Source organism: Oryx dammah, unplaced genomic scaffold (assembly GCF_014754425.2).
Source record: "Oryx dammah isolate SB20612 unplaced genomic scaffold, SCBI_Odam_1.1 HiC_scaffold_27, whole genome shotgun sequence".
NCBI lineage: Eukaryota > Metazoa > Chordata > Mammalia > Artiodactyla > Bovidae > Oryx > Oryx dammah.
Window position 1 is genome coordinate 131,309,766 of NW_024070211.1, and position 22,621 is coordinate 131,332,386.

Sequence of the window (22,621 nt, forward strand, 5' to 3'; positions counted from 1 at the left end):
TCAAAATTGGCTGGTTGGGTTCCGTGGCACTTGGGATGCCTGCCAGACACTGTGGAGATGGCATGTGGGCGGGCAATGGGGTATTCTGAGGGAGAGGTCTAGGGTGGAGGCTGACATCTGGATGGCCCAGCACAGACGCGCCATTTGGACCAAATGCAAAGCCCCCAAGGAGCCCGCCACAGAGGGACGGGTGGAGGAAGGGGAACCGGGAGAGGAGAGGGAGAGCACAGCCATGCAGTAGGAGAGTGCATGGGTTCCTGGGCACCCGGAGGGAAGAGGGAGTGGCAGTGAAGGCTGCGGGAGCCCTGAGCAGCTTGGGCAGAGGGGCGTAGGTGGAGGAACCGGCTGGATACTGGGAAGGGCTGCAGGGAGTCGCTGTGCAGCGAAGGCTGACAGGGTGCCTTGAACCAGGGGCCACCCCGCCTGAGCCATTAGAAAGGGACCAGAGAGGTCCAGAGCTGTGAGCCCTGCTGGAGGAGTGGGAAGTGAGCAGGTCTTTGGATGCAGGGACACGGCCCCCGCTGCGACAAGGCAGGGAAGCACAAGGGCAGGGCAGGGCAGGGCAGGGCAGGGCAGGGCAGGGCAGGGCAGGGCAGGGGGAAGGGAGGTCCTGGCTGTGGGGGTGGGGGTGCAGGGACAGTGAGAGGAGGGGAGCGGGAGGAGAAAGAGCAGGTCTTCGTGGAAGGTGACAGCCTAGCCTGCTAAGGGAACCTGGGCCTGAAGCTTGAAGCACCCCTGGGCCCCAGCTGAGTGTTTTCCCCCCAGTAGCCCCCATGGGGCCTGAGGACAGGGGGCGGCTGCAGCCTGGGTGGCCAGGCAGGTGAGCTTAACTCACAGCTCCGCATCCTTGCACTTCACCAGCAGCCCCGGCTTCTGCCCCTGCCTGCTGGCTGTCTACTGTCAGCCTGCTCCCGGGAGCAGCCCTGAGCCTGGGACGCCCCGATTCCTCACCCCTCACTCTCCAGCCTCCATCCTCACCCGTAAACCAGACAGAGTTCTCCTGCCCTCCTCACAGGGATGGTGGGGGTGGCAGCCCCACTGGCAGCCCGAGGAGCCTGGACCAGGCCTGGGCCTGCGGTGAGGCCCATCTCACCTGCCTGCGTTCTTCACAAAGCCCAGGTCAGCCAACTCCACGTCACACAGCTCACAGCGGAAGCATCCGGGGTGCCAGTTGTTGTTCATGGCCTTGATGACGCGGCCAATGATGAATTCGCCTGGAGGAGAGACGTCCCTGCTGGCCTTGGGCCCTCCCCCCAGAGTTCCTCCCGACCGGAGCCCGCCTGGCTCTGCCTGGCCCCAGGGCACCCCTCCCAGAGCTTGGGAAGGTGATGAGCACGGGGCCCAAAGGCCAATGCTCAGAAAGACAGGGCCCCCTACTCTCCCATCCCCACTTCCCAGGCATCGTGGAAGCCTTACCGCAGGACCCGCAGCACGGAGCAAACAGCATCTGGAAGTCGTGCTCACAGTACTTCCGACCTTCGAACTGCAAATGGGGCCAGCAGAGAAAGGACAAGGAAGGCACTGTCATTCTCTGAGCTGCACCGGTCGGTGGGGTGAGGACCTGCCCTCGGGAAGGCTAGATGGGCACCCCACTTTGTATACCTGCTACCACCACAGGAAGCATGGGTGGGGGACTTCCTGGAGGAGGTGATAAGGAGTGGAAAGACGGAAGGGGAGGGGGGTACTAAGAAGAGGGGTTTCCACACAGGGAGCAGTCAGTGCAAGGCCTGAGGATGGGACGGGATTGGCCTCTTTGACTTGGGGAGAGTGCAAAGTGAGGGACCTTGAGGAAGCTGGCAACTCGGCAAGGCTGGCCCCTCAGAGGGCCACCACTGTTTGCTGAAGATCTTGGCCGTGTTGGTCCCAGGGGCAGGCTGCGGGCTGGGGGTGGATGTTTACGCCGGGAAGCCCAGGGATCAAGGTTGGGTTCTGTGTGTCCCTTGGCCCTGTTTCGTGTGTGAGAGGTCCACTCCCCCAGGGCCCACCAAAGATGTAGGGAAGGGGCCCAGAAGAAGAGGCACAGGAATGGGGTGCACTCATCCGTCTGGGCAAGGCGGACCCCTGCACTGGCCCCAAGTGTGGCCAACACCTGCCTCTGCCCTTCCTCCCTTGACAATTTTATCTGGTTTCCCCTGCTCCCTGAGAGTGTCTTATTAAGCAGCACCTGGCTAGAGCCCTGCCCAGCAGGGGCAGCGGGAATCTAAATCATCACAGGCACATCCACAGAGCCCTGTGCCACTCCACCCCTTTACCCCACCTCCCCACTGGCCAGCAGTTCTCAGGAGGCACCATGGGGAACGGCAGCTCCTGTTCAGTCAGGCAAATCACCCACCTCCCAGCTGTCTGTCAGCCAGTCCCCTCAGCTTCAAAATCTAGCCAGCCTCTGAGCATTGCCGTGGTGTGCCTATAAACGCTTAACAGGCAGCCCTGAGGCGGCCTGGCAGCATTTGCCAATTTCTGCCGTGTACATAGTCCCATCGTGGTCAGTTTGAAGCTACCAAAATGATGCTGACATGGAGCTGAGGAGAGATGTCAGTAGCCACCGCGGTACTGCGTTTCCAGTACCCAAACACAATAACAGGTAGTGAAATGTAATAAAACAATTAGGAAGTGATGAGTTTTGTGTATCCACTCTTTTTGTCTTTAATAAAATGTTATCTCATTGTATGTATACATCATTTAACTTTTAATAATGGGCTGTATTTGGCAACCAGCCTGCAGGACTGCAGAAAATTTAACAATCTGCTCTTGGCAGCTCAGCCTAGGTCCCTTCCCTTCCATCTGGATTACCAAAGAAATAACTGGCTTCTGGTCCCACCTGTTCTCCCAGCTTCTGTCCCCATTCCTGCACAGTGTCTCCTCCGCATAGCAGCCAGAGAGGCCCTTTTCTACTGTCAGACAGACAGTATGGGTCCTGTCCCTCCCAGGATGAAGCCTAAGGCTTCATGAAGGCCCGCAGGTTAACCAATTCTGCCTGCCCTCTCTCATCTTCTGCCGCCCCCTCTCATTTCCTCTGCTTCCATCACACCAGCCTCCTGCTGCTCCAGAACCCACATACCGCAACCTCAGGGCCTTTGCACTTGCTGTGCCCTCTGCTGAGAGCTCTTCCTGTAGGGACACACATGCTCCCTCACCTCTTCAGGTCTGCTCAAACGTTACCCCCCTGCTCAGGCCCCCACCCCCAGGACTCCCCGTAACCTGAGCACTTAGCAGCATCAGGTGTATGCTGGTTATGTTTACTGTCTGACCCCAGGGCCTCCCAGAGATGATAGGACGAACGGTGACTCCTTCAACACCATGCACACCAGGAGAGCACCGTTCACAGAGCTGAGGGCTGGGCCCCCGCGGGGGGGCCAGCAAGGTTCTGGGCTGGCAGGAGCAGCACCGGCTCACAGCCCAGCACGTCTGCCAGTCTGTCACTGGAGGGCCATGGCCAGGCGAGGCCCACAGGGTGCCAGAGGGCAGACCCTGAGCTGGGTCAGGGGCTTGTGCTCCGGGAAGCAGAGGCAAGGGTTAGGGAGCACTCTCACCTCGTAAAAGAGCCCCTCGGGGAAGGGCCGGAAGCACTGTGCGCACACGAAGCAATGCTCGTGGTACAGTTCTCCGTTGCTGTTGACGATCCGCTCGGCAGGGGCGAAGCGCGCCTGGCAGCGCTGGCACACTGCGTTGGCCAAGGCGTTGGACATGTTGCTGAGCAGGAAAAAAGAACAGAGGTCAGGACCTGCGGGCCGCGCTCAAGGGACACGTTTTCTGGGGCAGAGGACAGCACCATCCTCACCCCAGGCTGGCCTCAGCACCGTGGAGACTCAGTCACGCAGTCGGTCCACACTGCCCCGCACTGGCTTGGATCACCCCGGGTGGCTGTCACTCATCCCTGTAGCCACCATGTGCCAAGGATATACCTGGTGCCAATGTGTGCCAGGATGCAGTGGCCTTCCCAGGTGGCAACCCTGAGAGCACTGCACAGCATGTCCAGCTCACAGACGGACACGTGGAGGCCTGGAGGGATGACTCCCCCCCGGCCGCAGTGGGCAGAGGCAAAGCCCCTCACCCCGGAGCCCCATCTCTTCCCATACCCTGCAGCCCCCAGTGCCCTTCATGGAGGGTCAGGCACAGGTCAGCCATTGCTGGGCTCATGCCCATCAGAGCAGTCAGGGCTCCAGTCTGGGCCCTCACTCGTGGTGCAGCTGGGGCTGGCCCTCGCTCTCCAAGCCCGGGCACCCAGCCAGAGAAGGACCCTAATCATGGCCATGATCGTGTGTTCTGGCCTTTAGATGACGGACACACAAGCTCTCTGTGGGGTGTTGTGGTTGTCATTGTCACTGACCTGGCCCCAAGCTACTCAGTCGTGGTGCTGGGCCATCTCTCAGGGCATCAGGGACACCCGGGCACCCTCCTGCGCCTCCTGTCTCCCACTCAGGGAACCAGAGTGTCTCAGGTACAGAGCATCATCCAGGCACAAGGGAGCAGCCTGGGATTCACATACTTATTTCATCCCTGAGGCCACCCTGCTTTCCTAAGGCTCAGAGAGATTGAGTAACTTGAGCAAACTCACAGAGCAGATGACAAAGTCCAAATGTGAACTCAGGTTGGACCGAGTTCAATGGCTCTTTCCCCTGCACCACGAGTTAGATTCATTCCTGCCCCACCCGCCTCCAAACACAAAACCACCCTACCACGGAGAAGGTGGGACTGTGACTATTTGGGAATGGGAGCAGGATGGGGAGCGACCCTCCTCATCCATGTGGGCAACTGCTGTCCCCGGGGCACGTGATGGCTGTCTTTATGGGAAGTGTGAAAGCCAAACTGAACTCCAGGGGAAATCGCCACAGAGACACACGCTGGCTCCAGCCTAGGGCCCCAGCTCAGACAGGAGGAGGAACCTGGCGGTCAGCCACAAGCGCCTCTACAAATTCCCAGCACCCTCATGCCCGCGACCTTGACTACAAGGCGGCAAACAGACTTTGTCTCTTGTCGACTCGGGTGGATTGTGGTGGCTGCCTGGAAGGGTGGGCGCAGAAGGGAGGTCAGGCTCAGCGACGAGAGATGCAACCAATCGCGTGTCCTATAGACTCGTGCAGTGGCACTCGGCCCATCTTTGGAGGACGTCTTTCCAGCCTGTTCCGCCTCCCGCCATGCTGAACCCCACCCTTCTCTCAGGGCTACAGCTCTGTGAGAAGTCTCAAGTGACACTGCTCATGCTGGAGACCCCAGGCAGGATGAGCCCGGGAGGCGGGCGAGGGCACTGCCTCTCAGGTGTGGACTGTGGACAGTGGGTCTAGCCACAGACACAGAAAGGGAGCTGGGCTGGGGCACCCAGGCAGGACTTCCTCTCTGCTCTGCCAGAGGAGCCCTCACGGCAGGAGAAGGGCCAGGAGGCTCTTCAGCAAGCCCTGTCAGGCAAGCAGACCTCCGCCTGCCCTCAAGAATCCTTGGGGGACCAAAGCCACCTCCCATGTCCACATTTAGGCCAAAGGGGCGAGGAAGCAGGACAGAGGCAGGAGGGGTTGGGCAGAGCCCACGTTGACAGGGAGGCTCTGCGCGCAGCGGCCACCACCTTCCTTTCTGGCTCACTGCTGGTCACCATGTGGAGGAACAGACAGGACAGGGACTGATCACCCAGGCCGCCAGGAGCTGGGCTAGACTCTGTCAACACAGGCACAGTTTCCTGTCCCAAGGTCACCGTGAACCTGGAGGACTTGTTCTTCCAAAACACACACCCAAGGTAGCTGGGAGGAAGTTCCAATGCCTGGCCATGAACAAGACCTTGGCGGGTCTTGGAGAAGTCAGAAATCAACAGGAAATCCTGTGACTCTGGGCCTGGAATTCCCCCGCCCCAAAGAACCCAGAAAATGCAGCCAAAACACGTATTCAAGTCCAGCCCCAGGCTTTCAGACTGTTCCAGACATCTGGACCCTGACCAAGTGAGCGAGTGTGCAGCGGGCACATCATCGGTTTGCCCCTACAGAGCCCCGGCCTCGCCCCAGGGCAGACATTCGGAGCCAGCATCTCCACATGACGGCCACAGCAGCTGGCCCCTGAGAGAGCGGCTGGCTCTGCACTGTGCCTGGGTTCGGCTCCCTGGCTGGGGCCCTAGGAGGCTCAGGTCAACAATTTTGCCATCTGTCCCCTACACGCCTCTCAGGTAGGTGGGCATGGGGGAGAGACCACCTACCTCCCACCCCGCTGGTGGCCCCAGCCCAAGTCTTGGTCAGTAGCAGCCCCGATGGCACTTCCCTGTCTGCATCCCCACGGTCCTTGCTTGGGAACACAGCACTCCGACCCACTGACCAAAGACGGGGGATGGACAGACAAGCCCGTGTGCCCGATAACTGGATCACAGCCCCATCCGAGATGATGCCAGCTGTCCCCTGCAGGAGGCAGCCGCTCCAGGCTCAACCCCATGTGTTTAAATCCCGACATCTCTAGCTACCAGTTGTGCCCCTGGAGAAAGGTACCAGCTCCCTAGGGCCTCGTTTCCTCCTCTACGAGGAGGTGCCCAGAGGAGCAGGAACTGCCCCTCAGAACTGAAGTAAAGAACTTGCTGCCTACAGCAGACAGCATGCGGAGCACAGGGCCAGACAGGCCAAGCGCTGGATAAAAGAGCTGTTGTTTCCAGCAGCCCAGGGACCTCCCGCCCAGCCCAGCAGTGCTCCCTGCAAGACGGCAAAGGGGGGAGGCAGGCATTCCATGTCCTCCTTCACATTCTGCCCGAGAACAGGGAGCGCAGTCCGCCCAGTTAACATCAGGGAGACACCACTGCCTCGCCAGCACTTAGAAGCCAAACTCCATTGCTGGGGGCAGGGTGCGGGGGGGCGGGCGTGGAGACTCACCCACAGATGTGCACATTGCCTGAGACAAGTTGGACAGCCAGTGGGGCCGGAGGTAGGTGGTCACCCCACCCTGTCTCCAACCCTCCCCAGCATCCCCAAATACTCTCAGTCTTGATACCCAACATAAAAGAATTTGATGCAAGACGTCTGGAGCTCTAGCTTGGGGTGTGGTGGGTGGAGTCCTTTCTGAGCCAGGTCCTCATGAGGGGAGGTTGCTGGTTCCAGATAAGGAAACTGACCTACCAAGAGGGTCAGAAACCTGCTGAGGTCACACAGGATTGGATCTGTGCTCTCTTGTCCCCTCTGCTCCTGGTGGCATCACACAGGCACGACCATTCAAAACTCTGTTTTTCCTACAACCTCAGACCAACCTCCATTGCAGCCTCCCACCCACCTAACCCTGGAAAGCCAGAGAAAGGGCCTGGGCACAGGCAGGGCCAGCCATAGGGGACTTTCCACCCTCAAGGGTGAGTCAGTGTTGGTGAGGCCAGGTCGCAAGCCAGAAGCTCGAGGCACTAGGAGGTTGAGGTTAGCATATGAACATGCGTGCGGCACGCATGTGTGGGACGTTCCTGATGCCTGATCTTCACTATCAGCCCTGTCCTCCTTGCATCGAGACCAAGTTCTTGTGCTGCGTTCCTACCATGAAACCAGCCTCCACAATGGCCTCTGGCCCATCAGTGCCCTGTCACCCACTCCTTGCCCCATGGCTCCCTCCACTCACATCTAGGGTCATCCAAAGACCAACCGGTGAGGGTTCCTGTTCACTTGGGGAAGTCACTTGGCCGCCCAAGCCCCGAGTTCCCCACCGGAGCAGTGGGCTTATCCAGTTCCTGCCCTGGTGTGGCCCCTGGTGAGGGACCTGCAACACTGGGCGGATACAAGTCCAGCTGCAACAGGAATCCCACGGGTGCCTCTCTGCAGCCTCTGCTCTCCACTCCCCACATGACAGCCTCTTGCTTGCTGCGTTCGTACTCCCAGACATCTTCACGGGCTCACTCCCCTCCCAGGCACCCACTGCAGTGCTCTGTGTTCACCGCTGAGCATCAGCCTCTAAACCTCCCCTTCTCCCCGGGTCCTCCAGGCACCCCACCTCTGCGACTGCTGCTTTGCCTCATCCCTGAAGCCCTATCCCTTCATCCCAGCCTTCAAGTCCTCCCCCACACTGCCCCCACACCCCGGGGTTCCCACCTGCTGCTCTGATGCAAAAGACAACAAACCCACAGCCCCCACTGCTCTCTTGCCCCAATTTCTAGCAGATCTTTCCACCCAGATGGCCCCTGAGATGCTGCAAATGCAAGGAGTCCAGGACCTCCTCCCCCAGCCCCACTCTCACTCGGAGGGCTCCACTATCTATGTGCCCTTCAGACTCTCTCTACCCCAGATTAACTCATCCTCAGAGACACCTTGATGTCCATCCTGAGCCCCAGAGGCTCCCCCTCCCAGTCCCAAAGGAAGCGTTCTTCATTGGTCTACCCCAGCAGTTCTCCCCAGGATAGAGCAGTTCAGGCTTTTGAGTCAGTCCAACCTGGCTTCAAGACACCGCTTAGCCCCTTTTATAGTTGAGTGACGTCCAGCAGGTTCCTTGACCGCTCAGTTCCATCCGCTAGAAAGCGGCCAAAAAGTTTCCAGGAGCCTGAAAGCGGTAGCGGCGGTTATTTCGACAACTTATCTGAGCGCCGCATCCTCAGCGCCCTGCCCAGGAGTGCTGATCCCAGATCAGTAACGCCGGCTGGATGAAGCCGCGCCTTGCCTCCACTCTGGCCGCCAAGCCAGCCGCTGTCCCCACGCCCCGGGCTGCGGGCAGCCGGGCGGCCGCCGCCGTCGGAAGGGCCAGGCGGGGTGTCCGAGGAAAGGCCCGCGGCCGCAGCTTTCCGGCCATTGTCCCCCGCGCCCCTGCCCTGCCCCACGGGCCACCTACCCTGGCGCCGCGGGCGGCGGGCTCTGCCGGTGCTGGCGCCGCCGGTACAGCCCCGACGCGGCGAGCGCGCCCAGCCGGGTGGCCATGGCAGGGGCCTCCCTCCCTCCTGCCGCCCGCTCCGCCGGGTCGAGGGACCCCAGGCTCGGAGGGCGGGTGCGGGCAGCCACCAACGACCGGACACCGCGGCCCGGACGCCCGGCTTGCAGGAGGGGGCTCCCTCGGCACCCACCCCTCTGCACCGGAGCTCACGTTACGCACTGCGATCTCCAAAGGGCAGCGGAGTCAACTCCAAATAGAAAGGATATTGTTCCCGTCGCGGGGGCAGCGCAGTGAAAGCTGAGGCTAGCAGGATTGGGTCCCGGCTGGGGAGGGGACGCGCTGGGAAGATCCCAACCAGCACAGAGGTGAGTCCACAGTGACAGGGCAGGCTGTCTAGAGATCCCGGGCTGCCAGGAGCCTCCGAGGAAATCCTAAGCCCCCTGAACACGCTGAGGATGGTATGTCCTCCTCTGAGGAGGGCGGTATGGACCTGAGCCAGCTTAGGAATCCTGCAGTCAAGAAGCTGATGAGGGATTCACACGTGTGCCCACTTTCTGCCTTGGTCTCTTCCCTGAGAAAGTGCAGCCACCTAGGAGACCCAGAGAGACCCAGGAGACCCAGTTTCCCTGGTAGCTCAGCTGGCAAAGAATCTGCCTGCAATGCAGGAGACCCCAGTTCAGTTCCTGGATCAGAAAGATCCCCTCAAGAAGGGATGGGCTACTTACTCCAGTGTTCTTGGGGTTCCCTGGTGGATCAGACAGGAAAGAATCTGCCTGCCATGTGGCAGACCTGGGTTGGATCCCTGGGTTGGGAAGATCCCCTGGAGGAGGGCATGGCAACCCACTCCAGTATTCTTGCCTGGGAAATCCCTCGGACAGAGGAGCCTGGTGGTCTACAGTCCATGGTCGCAGAGCTGGACACGACTGAGCGACTAAGCACAGCACAGCAGACCCAGACCAGGGCAGCCCAGTCCCTGGACCTGGCCAACAAAGAACCATCCACTCCAAAAGAAGTTCACACAGTCAAAACCCAGAGGGCATGCAGTCCCCCAGCTCTTCATGGAGAGCAGAAGCAGCAGGATCTGATGGAAGACCCCCAGGAAGGCATGGTTTCCATGCATTTTTACCTAAAGGTATTTACCGGTGGGGCTACTGTGATCTGTGTGCTAACACCCATGACCAGCATCTGAACTGTGGCCACTGATGGCCAAGGAAGAACCACGATCAGCATTTAATAAGGATCCACAGCACTCACAGAAATCACACTGATTCCATTTCCCTGAAAAACCTCTCTAGTGGGGTCAGAAAGCATGAGCGGTACCCTCCCCTGCCTTCCATCATTCCAGACAGCAGGATGCTGGTCTTCTGACACTGGGGAAGGAGGAAACTTTAGAGGGGATCCATCAGCACTCAGATGCCAGGCCTACACGTCAAAGAACGAACAACACCCAATAAATTCAAACTCGAGGAAGTAAGTGCTCATTAACCGCTCTGGGAGTCAACCCCCAAACACAGCCAGGTGACTACAAGCATCGTGTGCAGTACAGTTTGTCAATACACCTTGATTCCAAAGGTACCAAGTACTGGTCAATTCAATAAATATTTTCTTAAAGATGGCACCAGGGGCTAAAAGGGCATAGAGAGGCTGAGCCTGGAGCCAACAAGTAGAAGGATCACCTCCTGCCTTCTGATGTAGAGCTGAATGCTTAAGAAAGCTAGGGTATAGAGTTTTCTTAGGGCAGCTTCAAGCTGATGGCCCAGGGCCTAGGCCCCTCTTACCAGCCTCCATTCAACCTGACCCGTATGGAAATTATGAACACAGAGCTCTCAGCCAGAGTCACAGTTACATTTAATGAGGGAACACGTCCACAATGGTGGATACACCTGGGAGGGGGGGCTAGAGCCACAGCTGTTTTGCACATCACCATTTTAAACGAAGTTCAAGTCCAAGATTACCAAACACTAATTGATTCAACAAATATTTACTGTAAAAGGGGCACCAGAGGCTAGAAATTGAGAGAAAGTTAGTGACTAACTGAGTCCAAATCCCAAACCTCTGCATAGCCTTGTTTTCCCATTCTGCAGCGTCTCTTGCAGGGTGAGGCTGCCAGTCATGCAGGCCTCCCTGTCCAGCATTCTGGCTCCAGAGAACACAGTTGCGAAAACACAGCAAAAATGATGTTAGCAAAAATGGCAGAATAAGGACCTCTGAAAGTCTGTCCTTCCGTAAAAGCAATGAAGGATTTCCTTGGTGGCTCAGCAGTAAAGAATCCGCTGGCCAACGCAGGAGACATGGGTTCAATCCCTGGATCGGGACAATTCCCTGGGGAAGGAAATGGCAAGCCACTCCAGTATCCTTGTCTGGGAAATCCCATGGACAGAGGAGCCTGGCAGGCTACAGTCCATGGGGTCACAAAGTGTCAGACACAACTTAGGGACTAAACAACAACAACAAAAGCAATGAAAAAACTGGCACCAACTGTCAGAGTCACCTTTTTCAGAACTCTACAAATTAACCAAAGCCTTGCAGTAACCAGACAGCAAGAAAAACAGCTGAGAAGACATATAGATGACCAAAAGGTACATGAAAATATGCTCAATATATTATAATCATAATCATTAAGAAAATGCAAGTCAAAACCTCAATGAGATATTGCCTCTCACCTGTCAGAAAGGCTATTACCAAGAAGACAAGAAATAACAAGTATTGGTGAGGGTGTGGGGAAAAAGGAACCTTTGCATACTGTTCAAGGGAATGTAAATTGATGCAGCCACCACGGAAACAGTATAGAGTTTCCTCAAAAAAATTTAAAAATAGAACTACCATATGATCCAGCAATTCCACTTCTGGGTATTTATCTGAAGGAAACAAAAACACTAATTTGAAAAGAAATACACACCCCTAAGTTCATTGCAGCATTATTTACAAAAGCCAAGCTCTTGATGAAAGTGAAAGAGGAGAGTGAAAAAGTTGGCTTAAAGCTCAACATTCAGGAAACTAAGATCATGGCATCTGGTCCCATCACTTCATGGGAAATAGATGGGGAAACAGTGGAAACAGTGTCAGACTTTATTTTTGGGGGCTCCAAAATCACTGCAGATGGTGACTGCAGCCATGAAATTAAACGACGCTTACTCCTTGGAAGGAAAGTTATGAGCAACTTAGATAGCATATTGAAAAGCAGAGACATTACTTTGCCAACAAAGGTCTGTCTAGTTAAGGCTATTTCCAGCAGTCATGTATGGATGTGAGAGTTGGACTGTAAAGAAAGCTGAGCGCTGAAGAATTGATGCTTTTGAACTGTGGTGTTGGAGAAGACTCTTGAGAGTCCCTTGGACTGCAAGGATATCCAACCAGTCCATTCTAAAGGAGATCAGTCCTGGGTGTTCTTTGGAAGGAATGATGCTAAAGCTGAAATTCCAGTACTTTGGCCAACTCATGTGAAGAGTTGACTCATTGGAAAAGACTCTGATGCTGGGAGGGATTGGGGGCAGGAGGAGAAGGGGACGACAGAGGATGAGATGGCTGGATGGCATCACCGACTCGATGGACATGAGTCTGAGTGAACTCCGGGAGATGGTGATGGACAGGGAGGCCTGGCGTGCTGCAATTCATGGGGTCGCAAAGAGTCGGACACGACTGAGCAACTGAACTGAACTGAACTGAACTGAAGGTATGGAAACAACCTAAAGTGTTCATTGATGGATGAATGGATAAAGAAGATGTGGTATATAAATGAAATCGAATACTACTTGGCCATAAAAGAGAACAAAGGAACTTGCCTGGTGGAAGTGGCCAAGAATCCACCTGCCAACACAGGGAGCACGGGTTTGATCCCTGGTCCAGGAGGAGTCCACATGCTGCAGAGTAGCTAAGCCTGTGCACCACAACTGCAGAGTCCGTGCTCTGCAGCTTGCAAGCAACACCCACTGAGCCCTTGAGCTGCAACCACTGAGCCCCTGTGCCTAGAACCCACACTCTGCAACAAGAAGCCACCACAATAAAAAGCACACCACAATGAAGAGTGCTCCTCTCCTCCCAAAACTAGAGAAAGCCCCAAGCAGCAATGAAGACTCAGTGCAGCAAAAAAAAAAAAAAAAAAAAAAGAATGAAATCTTGCCATATGCAACAATGTGGATGAAACTTGAGGGCATTATGCTAAGAGAAATAAGAGAAAGAAAAATACTGCATGATCACACTTACACGTGGAATTTTATTTTATTTATTTTTACATGTGGAATTTTAGAAACAAAAGCCCAGGTCAGATACAGAGACTAGTTTGATGGCTACCAGAGGTGGGGGGTGGGAAGTGGCCAAAATGGGTGAAAGGAATCAAGAGTACAAAATTCCATTTATAAGATAAATAAGTCATGGGGATGTAATGTACAGCAGGGTGACTATAGTTAATAATACTGCATTTCGTATTTGAAAGTTGCTAAGAGAATAAATCTTAAAAGTTCTCAGCACAAGGAAAAAAATTTTATAATTATGGTGTCAGGTGTTAACTAGACTTACTGTGTGATCATTTCACAATATATACAAATATCAAATCATTATATTGCACATTTTCTAAAATTAACATTATATCTCAATAAAAATAGATAAGCTAAAAAATAACTGGGAGGGAATAAAGGCAAAAAAAAAAAAAAAAGCTAAATCTTCGTAAGAACACTTTTATGGTGTTTTAGTTTATCTTAGTACCTTAATCCCCAGTTCCTAACTCCATAGCTGCCTAGAAAAGTAACTGCCGACATTCCCAGGAATGGGGGAGAAGAGGGCTGAAGTTCTTTCAAGGCTTCATTCCCAAAGAATGACCTGGTCTTCCCTTGAAGATCACACTTGAAGGCTTTTCTTTATGTGACCTCAGTCATACCAACCCAATGCTGAAAGCCTCTGCTAGGGAGAGTTTTTCAAATATATTACTATCATAACCACTTATGATATCATTGTCACAGACAATGGATAACAGTTGGCAAACAGACGACTAACTTAAAGAAGCTTAAAAGGAAAAACCAAGGAATTAGATGTGCTTGGGAGCTCTGAAAAGAACTGACATATCGCTGGGAATCCAGAAGGCCATGCACATGCCCAGGGCTGCGTGTATGCTCAGGAAAGAACTTAGAAGGTCCTAAGCTTTCACTTCTGACAGATCCTTTTAGCTCCATACAGCAGGAAGTGAGGACTAGGGCAGAGTTGTAAAATGCCAGGTTGAATGTTAAAAATGTGCCCAAAAATACATTCAGAGCCTTCTGTAAAAGCTGGGAGACACTGGTTTTGTCAACTACAAATTTTGGCACTTGCCATCAGCACTTGCTGTCTACGTCTACAGGGGTTAAATCAGGTGCTGCTGTATCTGCTAAATTTCAACACTCTCTGAAAGGAGATTAGGATGGAGAGCAGAAATGAGGCACTCTGTGCCCTGAGAAAAACTGGCAGAACAGGTATTATAGTTAGATATCTTCTCATATTGAGAAAAGCACTAAAATCCTTCATGGTGACAGCAGTTCCTCATGACTAGCAGAAACCTTTTGCCAAAGGAAAAAAAAAAAAAGTGCTTAATTGCATGTGTTCTCCTGACACCAAAATCCTACGTATACTGACCTTCCCCCCTACCCTACTGAGAGCAGCTTCTCAGAGCTATCTGAAATGCTGTCTCCCAGAGTATAGCCCGCACTTTGACCCAGATAAAACTTAACTCACAACTCACACATTGTGCATTGTTTTAAGTCAACAGTTTCAGGCATTCAAAAATATCTCTATCCAAAGACTTCCATAGTAGTCCAGTGGCTAAGACTCTAAGCTTCCTGTGCAGGGATGCAGGGACTCAGGTTCAACCCCTGGTCAGGGAACTAAGATCCCATAGGCCATGCAGCATGGTTGAAGAACAAAAAAAGAAAATCTCTGTCCAGTCATTAGCTGGCCACTAAACTAACCAGGCAGAGACTGCAGTGGCCACAAATGACAGAGATACAGACTTTACAGAGTAAGTTCAGGAAAGTCACTAAACAAACAAATCATAAGCAGCACCAACACAACCAAGGGATTAGGGAGAATCTGGTTTCCAAAGCTGCCACACCACATTATTTTATTTGAAAAGTTCTGTTCTCAGCAAAAGTTAAGATACATGCAAATAAACAACAAAAAATGACCTAGACACAGGGAAAAAAGAAAACCAATCAGTAGGAAGGAAGCCCTGAGGAAGCCCAGATGTTAGACTTACTAGACAGACTTCAAATCAGCTAATTTAAATATGTTCAAAGAACTAAAGGAAGCCAGGTGTAAAAACCTAAAGAAAAGCATGAAAATGATGCATTATCAAATGTAGAATATTAATTGACAGAAATGATAAAATGGAACCAAGTAGAAATCCTAGCGTTAAAAGGAAATATCAAAGGATGAAATGAAAGGACGTTAGACAACAATTCGAATCCAAGTGAAGAAACTAAGAGCAGCAACGGGAACCACAATATAAATACAAAAGGCAATATAAATCTATTTTTTGTTTGTAAACCTTTTTTTCTCATTTGGCTTAAAGATGACTCTGTAATGAAATATTTAACACAAAAGAAGGCAATGGTGTAGGAACTGAGAAACAAAAAAAGACATGATATATAGAAAAAAATAGCAAAGTGGCAGATGTAAACCCCAGTTGTGAGCAATTACATTAACATATATGGATTAAACCAGTCAATCCTAAAGGAAATAAGTCCTGAATATTCACTGGAAGGACTGATGCTGAAGCTGAAGCTCCAATACTTTGGCCACCTGATGCGAAGAACTGACTCATCGAAAAAGACCCTGATACTGGGAAAAAGTGAAGGCAGGAGGAGAAGGGGACGACAGAGGGTGAGGTGGCTGGATGGCATCACTGACTCGATGGACATGAGTCTGAGCAAGCTCTGGGAGTTGGTGATGGACAGGAAGCCTGGCGTGCTGCAGTCCACGGGGTCGCAAAGAGTGAGGCACGACTGAGCGACAGAACTGAATTGAAATGTATTAAACTTTCCAATCAAAAAGTTTTTTAAACTTTTTTTAAATTAATATTTTAAATGTGATCCAATTATATGCTTTCTACAAGAGACTCACTTTACATTCAAAGCCACAGAAAGCTGGAAAGTAAGAGAATGTCAAAGATATACTATACAAACAGCAACCAAAAGAAGACAGGAATGGCTATGTGTGCATGCTAAGTTGCTTCAGTCATGTTTGACTCTTTGTGACCCCAGGGACTGTAGCCCGTCAGGCTCCTCTGTCCATGGGATCAAACAGCATCAAAAGGAAAAAATACTTAGAAATAAATTTAACCAAAGAAGTGTAAGCCTTAGGTGGCACAGTGGTAAAGAATCTGCCTGCCAGTGCAGGAGGTGCATGACACGTGGGTTCAGTCTCTGGGTCATGAAGATTCCCTGGAGTAGGAAAAAGCAACCCACTTTGGTATTCTTGCCTGGAAGATTCCATGGACAGAGGATGCTAGCCCATGAGGCTGCAAAGAGTAAGCCATGATTGAGCCTCCACACATGTTATATATACTGATAACTACACAACATTGTTGAAAGAAATTAAAGAATACCTAAAGAAATAGAAAGACATGCCATGTTCATGGATTAGAAAACCTAACATTGTTAAGATAGCAATATTTCCCCCTCCCACACATGTCCTATGGATTCAACACCATCCCTATCAAAATTCTAACTGCCTTTTTAATAGAAATGGACAAGGTAATCCTAAAATTCACATGGAAATAAATGCAAGGAACTCAGAATAGTTATTGAAAACAACTTGAAGAAGAACAAAACCAGAGGACTCACATTTTCCAATTTCCTAACTTACTGCTGAGTTACAGTAATCAAAAGAGTACAGTACTGGCCTAAGGACAGACAGATACATCAATGGAAAAGGATTGAGAATTCAGAAAATAATCCCACACATCCATGGTCAACTGATTTTTTAAATTTATTTATTTTAATCGGAGGCTAATTACTTTACAATATTGTAGTGGTTTTTGCTATACATTGACATGAATCAGCCATGGGTGTACATGTTTTCCCCCATCCTGAAACTCTCTCCCACCTCCCTCCCCATCCCATCCCTCAGGGTTGTCCCAGTGCACCGGCTTTGAGTTCCTTGTTTCATGCATCACACTTGGGCTGGTCATCTATTTCACATATGGTTATATGCATGTTTCAATGCTTTTCTCTCAAATCCCACCCTCGCCTTCTCCCACAGAGTCCAAAAGTCTGTTCTTTACATCTGTGTCTCTTTTGCTGTCTCACAAATAGAGTCATCATTATCTTTCTAAATTCCATATATATGCATTAATATACTCCTTGAAAGAAAAGTTATGACCAACCTGATAGTATATTCAAAAGCAGAGGCATTACTTTGCCAACAAAGGTCCGTCTAGTCAAGGCTGTTGTTTTTCCAGTAGTCATGTATGGATGTGAGAGTTGGACTGTGAAGAAAGCTGAGCACCGAAGAATTGATGCTTTTGAACTGTGGTGTTGGAGAAGACTCTTGAGAGTCCCTTGGACTGCAAGGATATCCAACCAGTCCATTCTGAAGGAGATCAGCCTGGGATTTCTTTGGAAAGAATGATGCTTAAGCTGAAGCTCCAGTACTTTGGCCACCTCATGCGAAGAGTTGACTCATTGGAAAAGACTGTGATGCTGGGAGGGATTGGGGGCAGGAGGAAAAGGGGATGACAGAGGATGAGATGGCTGGATGGCATCACTGACTCGGTGGACGTGAGTCTGAGTGAACTCCGGGAGTTGGTGACGGACAGGGAGGTCTGGTGTGCTGTGATTCATGGGGTCGCAAAGAGTTGGACACGACTGAGCGACTGAACTGAACTGAACTGAGGTCCCATTTATTTATTTTTGCTTTTATTTCCATTACTCTGGGAAATGGGTCATAGAGGATCCTGCTGTGATTTATGTCAGAGAGTGTTTTGCCTATGTTACCCTCTAGGAGTTTTATAGTTTCTGGTCTTACATTTAGATTTTTAATCCATTTTGAGTTTATTTTTGTGTATGGTGTTAGAAAGTGTTCTAGTTTCATTCTTTTACAGGTGGTTGACCAGTTTTCCCAGCACCACTTGTTAAAGAGATTGTCTTTTCTCCATTGTATATTCTTGCCTCCTTTGTCAAAGATAAAGTATCCGTAGGTGCGTGGATTTATCTCTGGACTTGCTATTTGTTCCATTGATCTATATTTCTGTCTTTGTGTCAGTACCATACTGTCTTGATGACTGTGGCTTTGTAGTATAGTCTGAAGTCAGGCAGGTTGATTCCTCCAGTTCCATTCTTCTTTCTCAATTGCTTTGGCTATTTGAGTTTTTTTTTGTATTTCCATACAAATTGTGAAATTATTTGTTCTAGTTCTGTGAAAAATACCATTGGTAGCTTGATAGGGGTTGCATTGAATCTACAGATTGCTTTGGGTAGTATACTCATTTTCACTATATTGGTTCTTCTGATCCATGAATGTGGTATATTTCTCCATCTATTTGTGTCATCTTTGATTTCTTTCATCAGTGTTTTATAGTTTTCTATATATAGGTCTTTTGTTTCTTTAGGTAAATTTATTCCTAAGTATTTTATTATTTTCATTGCAATGGTGGATGGAATTGTTTCCTTAATTTCTCCTTCTGTTTTCTCATTGTCAGTGTAAGAGGAATGCAAGGGATTTCTGTGTGTTAATTTTATATCCTGCAACTTTACTGTATTCATTGATTAGCTCTAGTGATCAGTGGTGGTTTCTTTAGGGTTTTCTATGTAAAAGATCATGTCATCTGCAAACAGTGATAGTTTTACTTTTTCTTTTCCAATCTGGATTCCTTTTATTTCTTTTTCTTCTCTGATTGCTGTGGGTAAAATTTCCAAAAATATGTTGAATAGTAGTGGTGAGAGAACCCTTGTCTTGTTCCTGACTTTAGGGAAAACGTTTTCAAGTTTTCACCATTGAAGATAATGTTTGCTCTGGGTTTATCATTTATGGCTTTTATTATGGGTCAACTGACTTTTGACAAGACTGCCAAGACAATTCAATGATAAAAGAATAGTCTTGTCAACAAATGATGCTAGAACCACTGAATAGTCACATGCAAAAGAATGACTTTAAACCTCCGCTTCAGGTCATTTATAAAAACTAATAAAATACAGGTATAGAAACCAACTCAGGTACTGAAAACTGAAATATTAAAGAATTAACACTAAAAACTCCAGGGGAAAAAAAAGCATATGTGTAAATATTTATAAATTAGGTACATTTCCTAGATATGACAACAAAAACTCAAGCCATCAGAAATAAATAAATAGGGACTTGCTGGTTAATCATCTGCCTTGCAACATGAGGGCACAGGTCCCATCCCTGGTAGGGGAGGTAAGACCCCACAAGCTGCAGAGAAAGTAACCCGTGTGCTACAACTGGAGAGCTCACACACAGCAACAAAAGACCCTGCAGCTGCAGCTCAAAGTCTAGGCAAAAGAAACAAGTAGGACTTCACCAAAGTTTAGAACTTCTGTGCATTTAAGGACATTGCCAGGAAAGTGAAGACAACCCACAGCAGAAAATGTTTGCAAATTATATATCTGATAAATATCTAGTATCCGGAATACATGAACTCTTACAATCCAGCAATAAAAAGAACCCAATCTTAAAACAGGCACAGAATTTGACTAGACATTTCTCCAGATAAGATAAACAAGCAGCCAATAAGCTCCTGAAAAAGTGTCCAAGATCACAAGTCACTAGGGAAATAAAAGTCAAAACCATAGTGTGGTGTCACTTTACACCTACAAAAACAGATAACGGTAAGTGGAGAAAATGGAACCCTCAGACATTCTTGATATGAATGTAAATTTGATGCAGTTACTTGGAATACAGCTTGGCAATTCCTCAGTTTAACATAAAGTTATTATAGGACCCCAAAATTCCACTTCTAGGTATATTCTCCAGATAGTAGACAATATATGTAGGAATATTCACAGCAGCACTTATTCATAAGAGCCAAAAGTGGAAACAAAATTTCCACCACAAATGAATATACAGATAAAATGTGGTTTATCCATATAAGGGCATATTATTTGGTCAAAAAAGGAACAAAGTACTGATTCATACAACAATATAAGTGAACCTTGAAAACATTATGCTAAATGAAAGAAGCTAGGCAGAAAAAAAAAAAAAAGAGGCCACATAATGTATGGCTCCATTTATATGAAATGTCCAGAACAGGCAAACCTGTGGAGACAGAAAGCAGACTAGTGATTGCCAGGGGCTGGGGGAAGAAGGGATTAGCTGCAAATGGGTTTCTTTCGGGGGTGATGGAAATATTCAGAATTAGTGGTGATGGTTGCATAACCTGGTAAATATACTATAAACCACTGACCTGCACACTCTGGTAGTGAATTTCATGGCATGGGATTCATATCCCAAATGTTAAAGCAGCACACACAGAGTGAAGAATGCAACTATGCTGCTTACTAAGAGACAAGGGCCCCAGAAGCAGCACGAAGCTGGGAGGCGGGGTTGCTGTCTCTTTCTGGGCGGTGAGTGCCATCCCCAGGGCAGCCAGCAACACCACCACAGCCTCTCTGCTAGAGCCAGTCTCACTGAGGGGCTGAAGACAACTAGCCCAGATCCTCTGGCATGGCTGAGATTAACAATGATTTCATCAGGACATTTTGAGTGATTGTATTTTTGGTTTCATATACACATATATGAGACATCTCATCTTAGTGAGATACAGTCATCTCACATGAGCATCTCATTAAGATCATCTCATTAGGTCCTCTTGAATGAACAGTCATCATCCAAAATTCAGAAGATCTGAATAAACAGAACAAGATGGACTGTTCAGGTGCCTCCCTCTGCTCCCCTCCCTTCCTCCCCTACCCCCCGGCAGAAATGAAGCTCTAAGGATGGTTTAAGTGTGACTGCACCTAGTAGCTGGGAGCAGAGAGCGGCTGTGTGGCTGGAGAGGTAGGTCAGCCGCTGTGCAGGGAGAGCCCAGTCCCTCCCCAAGCAGTAGGCCACCTCACAAGTGCCGAGTGCTCAGTTTTCAGGAATTATGGGAACTGGTTGACATCACCTTGGTAGCTTGAAGGGAGCCCAAGTAAGAGGTGTTACAGCATGGAACTGCACACACCCTACAGATCAGGCCCCATAGCACGCCCCTGGCCAGCCAGAGAGGGGAGTCTCCAGCAGAAGAAGAAAAGGGAGGAGGTGAGGGCCACGGGCAAGGCCCAGTCAGGCCCAGTCAGGCCCAGTCTGGGGCTCAGGGCCCAGCTGCACATCCCGTCACCTGCTTCATACTTTGCTTCAACCCCTGAGTCCGTCACAGCCCCATGTGCTGTCCCAGGGGCTCTGGCTGCCACCCTAGCTGCTCCTTGGCAGGCTCCTCTGCTGAGGGAGTCACTGGGCATATTCCTGAGGAGGGTGGGGACCATCTGGGAGCACTAGGGGGGTGTGGTGGACAGGGGGAGGGGGCTGGTAGGTGTGAGGACAGGGATCCAGCAGCCCCACTCTGCACTGTGCCAAGCATGGGGCCCGGCTGTGAGCTGGCGGCCTCTGTGGGTGTCGGTCATGTGGTAAGTGGGGATCCCCTCCAACAGGCCAAGCCACTGAGTCACAGCTGTGCGCACTGTGTCCCAGGCTCCCTCTGGAGGACAGCCGCTGACAGGTCAGCTTCCTGGGCAGGGGAGGTGACCCGCCCAAGGTTGGAAAACGTTGACGTCAAATGGCCCTTCAGCTGGGACAAAGACACGGTGTTTTTAAGTCCAGCGTTCTCAGGGCTGCAGCCAGGGCTGGGCCTCTTCCCACAGCACGGAGTCTTCCTAAATAACCACGCCCATGTCCCAGGCCTCATTCACTCTTCTGGCCTAGCTCAGCCTTCTGGGCTACAGGCCCTCATGTCCAGTCTCAGGGTTTCCCCCGAGACTTAGCACTGCTCTCCAAATGCTTCATGGCTCCAACTAGCTCTGTGCCCACTCCCACACCTACCACCACAAACCGGGCACCAGACCCCACCTCCCAGGTCCCCTGAATCCCTCTCCTCTTCTCTTGCCCCACGGCTGCCAAGGAGAGGCTGCATCACTGCTTGCCACCTGGCTGGTCTCCTTCCCTGTCTCTTCCTCAGTAGCCCCTTTCCTAACAGTACTCAGAGGAGTGGTTCCAAAGTGCCCAGCCATGCATGGCACTCCAGGTCACTTCAGAGGCTCCCCCACTGACCTCCCTCTTGTCTCGCCTGCTTGGAGGGCTGGGGCTTTACACCGTTGGCAGGGAGAACCCAGAAGGTGCAGGAGGTGTAGAAGGAGAGGGTAATTTCCAAAAATCAGTCTAGTCTGGGCAGCAAGGGATGATGTGGGGAAAACCAGCATCCAGGTGTGAGAACTGCCCTGGCATTTCATGGGGGTCGTGGATGTGTAGAGGGCACGGTGGCATGAAACAGAATGAAAATGAAACTCCACAGCTTCTGAGACAGGAAAAACCTCACCCACCCCAAAGGCTGGGTCAGATGTCCATTCCTCCGCCAGGCTGGCCCCTATGCCTGCATGTGGAAGGGAGGTCAGCCAGCCCTGGCATGGATGCCACATGTGGTAGGCCAGCTTCAAAGGAGGATGGGAGCATGGGCTCACAGACCACTCACAGCTTGTGAAAAACAAAAGAACAGAATACACAAGAAAGGAAGAAAGCCACCAAAATGTTACTGAGGGCATTTCTTAAGAGTGGAGCCACGGGCTATTTTCTTCCTTTCTTTCTGTTAATGTTTCTGTTACCTCTTTGTTTCTGGGTTTTCCTAGTGAGGGAGTGAAAGTATTAGTTGCTCAGT

At 50.7% G+C, this 22,621-nt stretch overlaps 1 protein-coding gene across 4 annotated transcripts in view; it reads right to left on the reverse strand.

Moving 5' to 3' along the window:
- The window catches only part of LIMS2 (LIM zinc finger domain containing 2), a 44,316-nt gene that overhangs the window by 13,695 nt on the left and 8,000 nt on the right, over positions 1-22,621 (reverse strand). For 2 of the 4 annotated variants that reach the window (XM_040227856.1, XM_040227854.1), the window contains exons 2-4: positions 3,531-3,690; positions 1,417-1,483; positions 1,094-1,214 (exon numbers count right to left, since the gene is read on the reverse strand). In XM_040227856.1, the coding sequence (XP_040083790.1) occupies positions 1,094-1,214; positions 1,417-1,483; positions 3,531-3,686 (344 nt within the window). In that variant the 5' untranslated portion in view covers positions 3,687-3,690. Of the gene's footprint in view, positions 1-1,093; positions 1,215-1,416; positions 1,484-3,530; positions 3,691-8,361; positions 8,660-8,754; positions 8,856-22,621 lie in introns of those variants that run through there. The other 2 variants (XM_040227853.1, XM_040227855.1) reach the window with 2 other exon arrangements.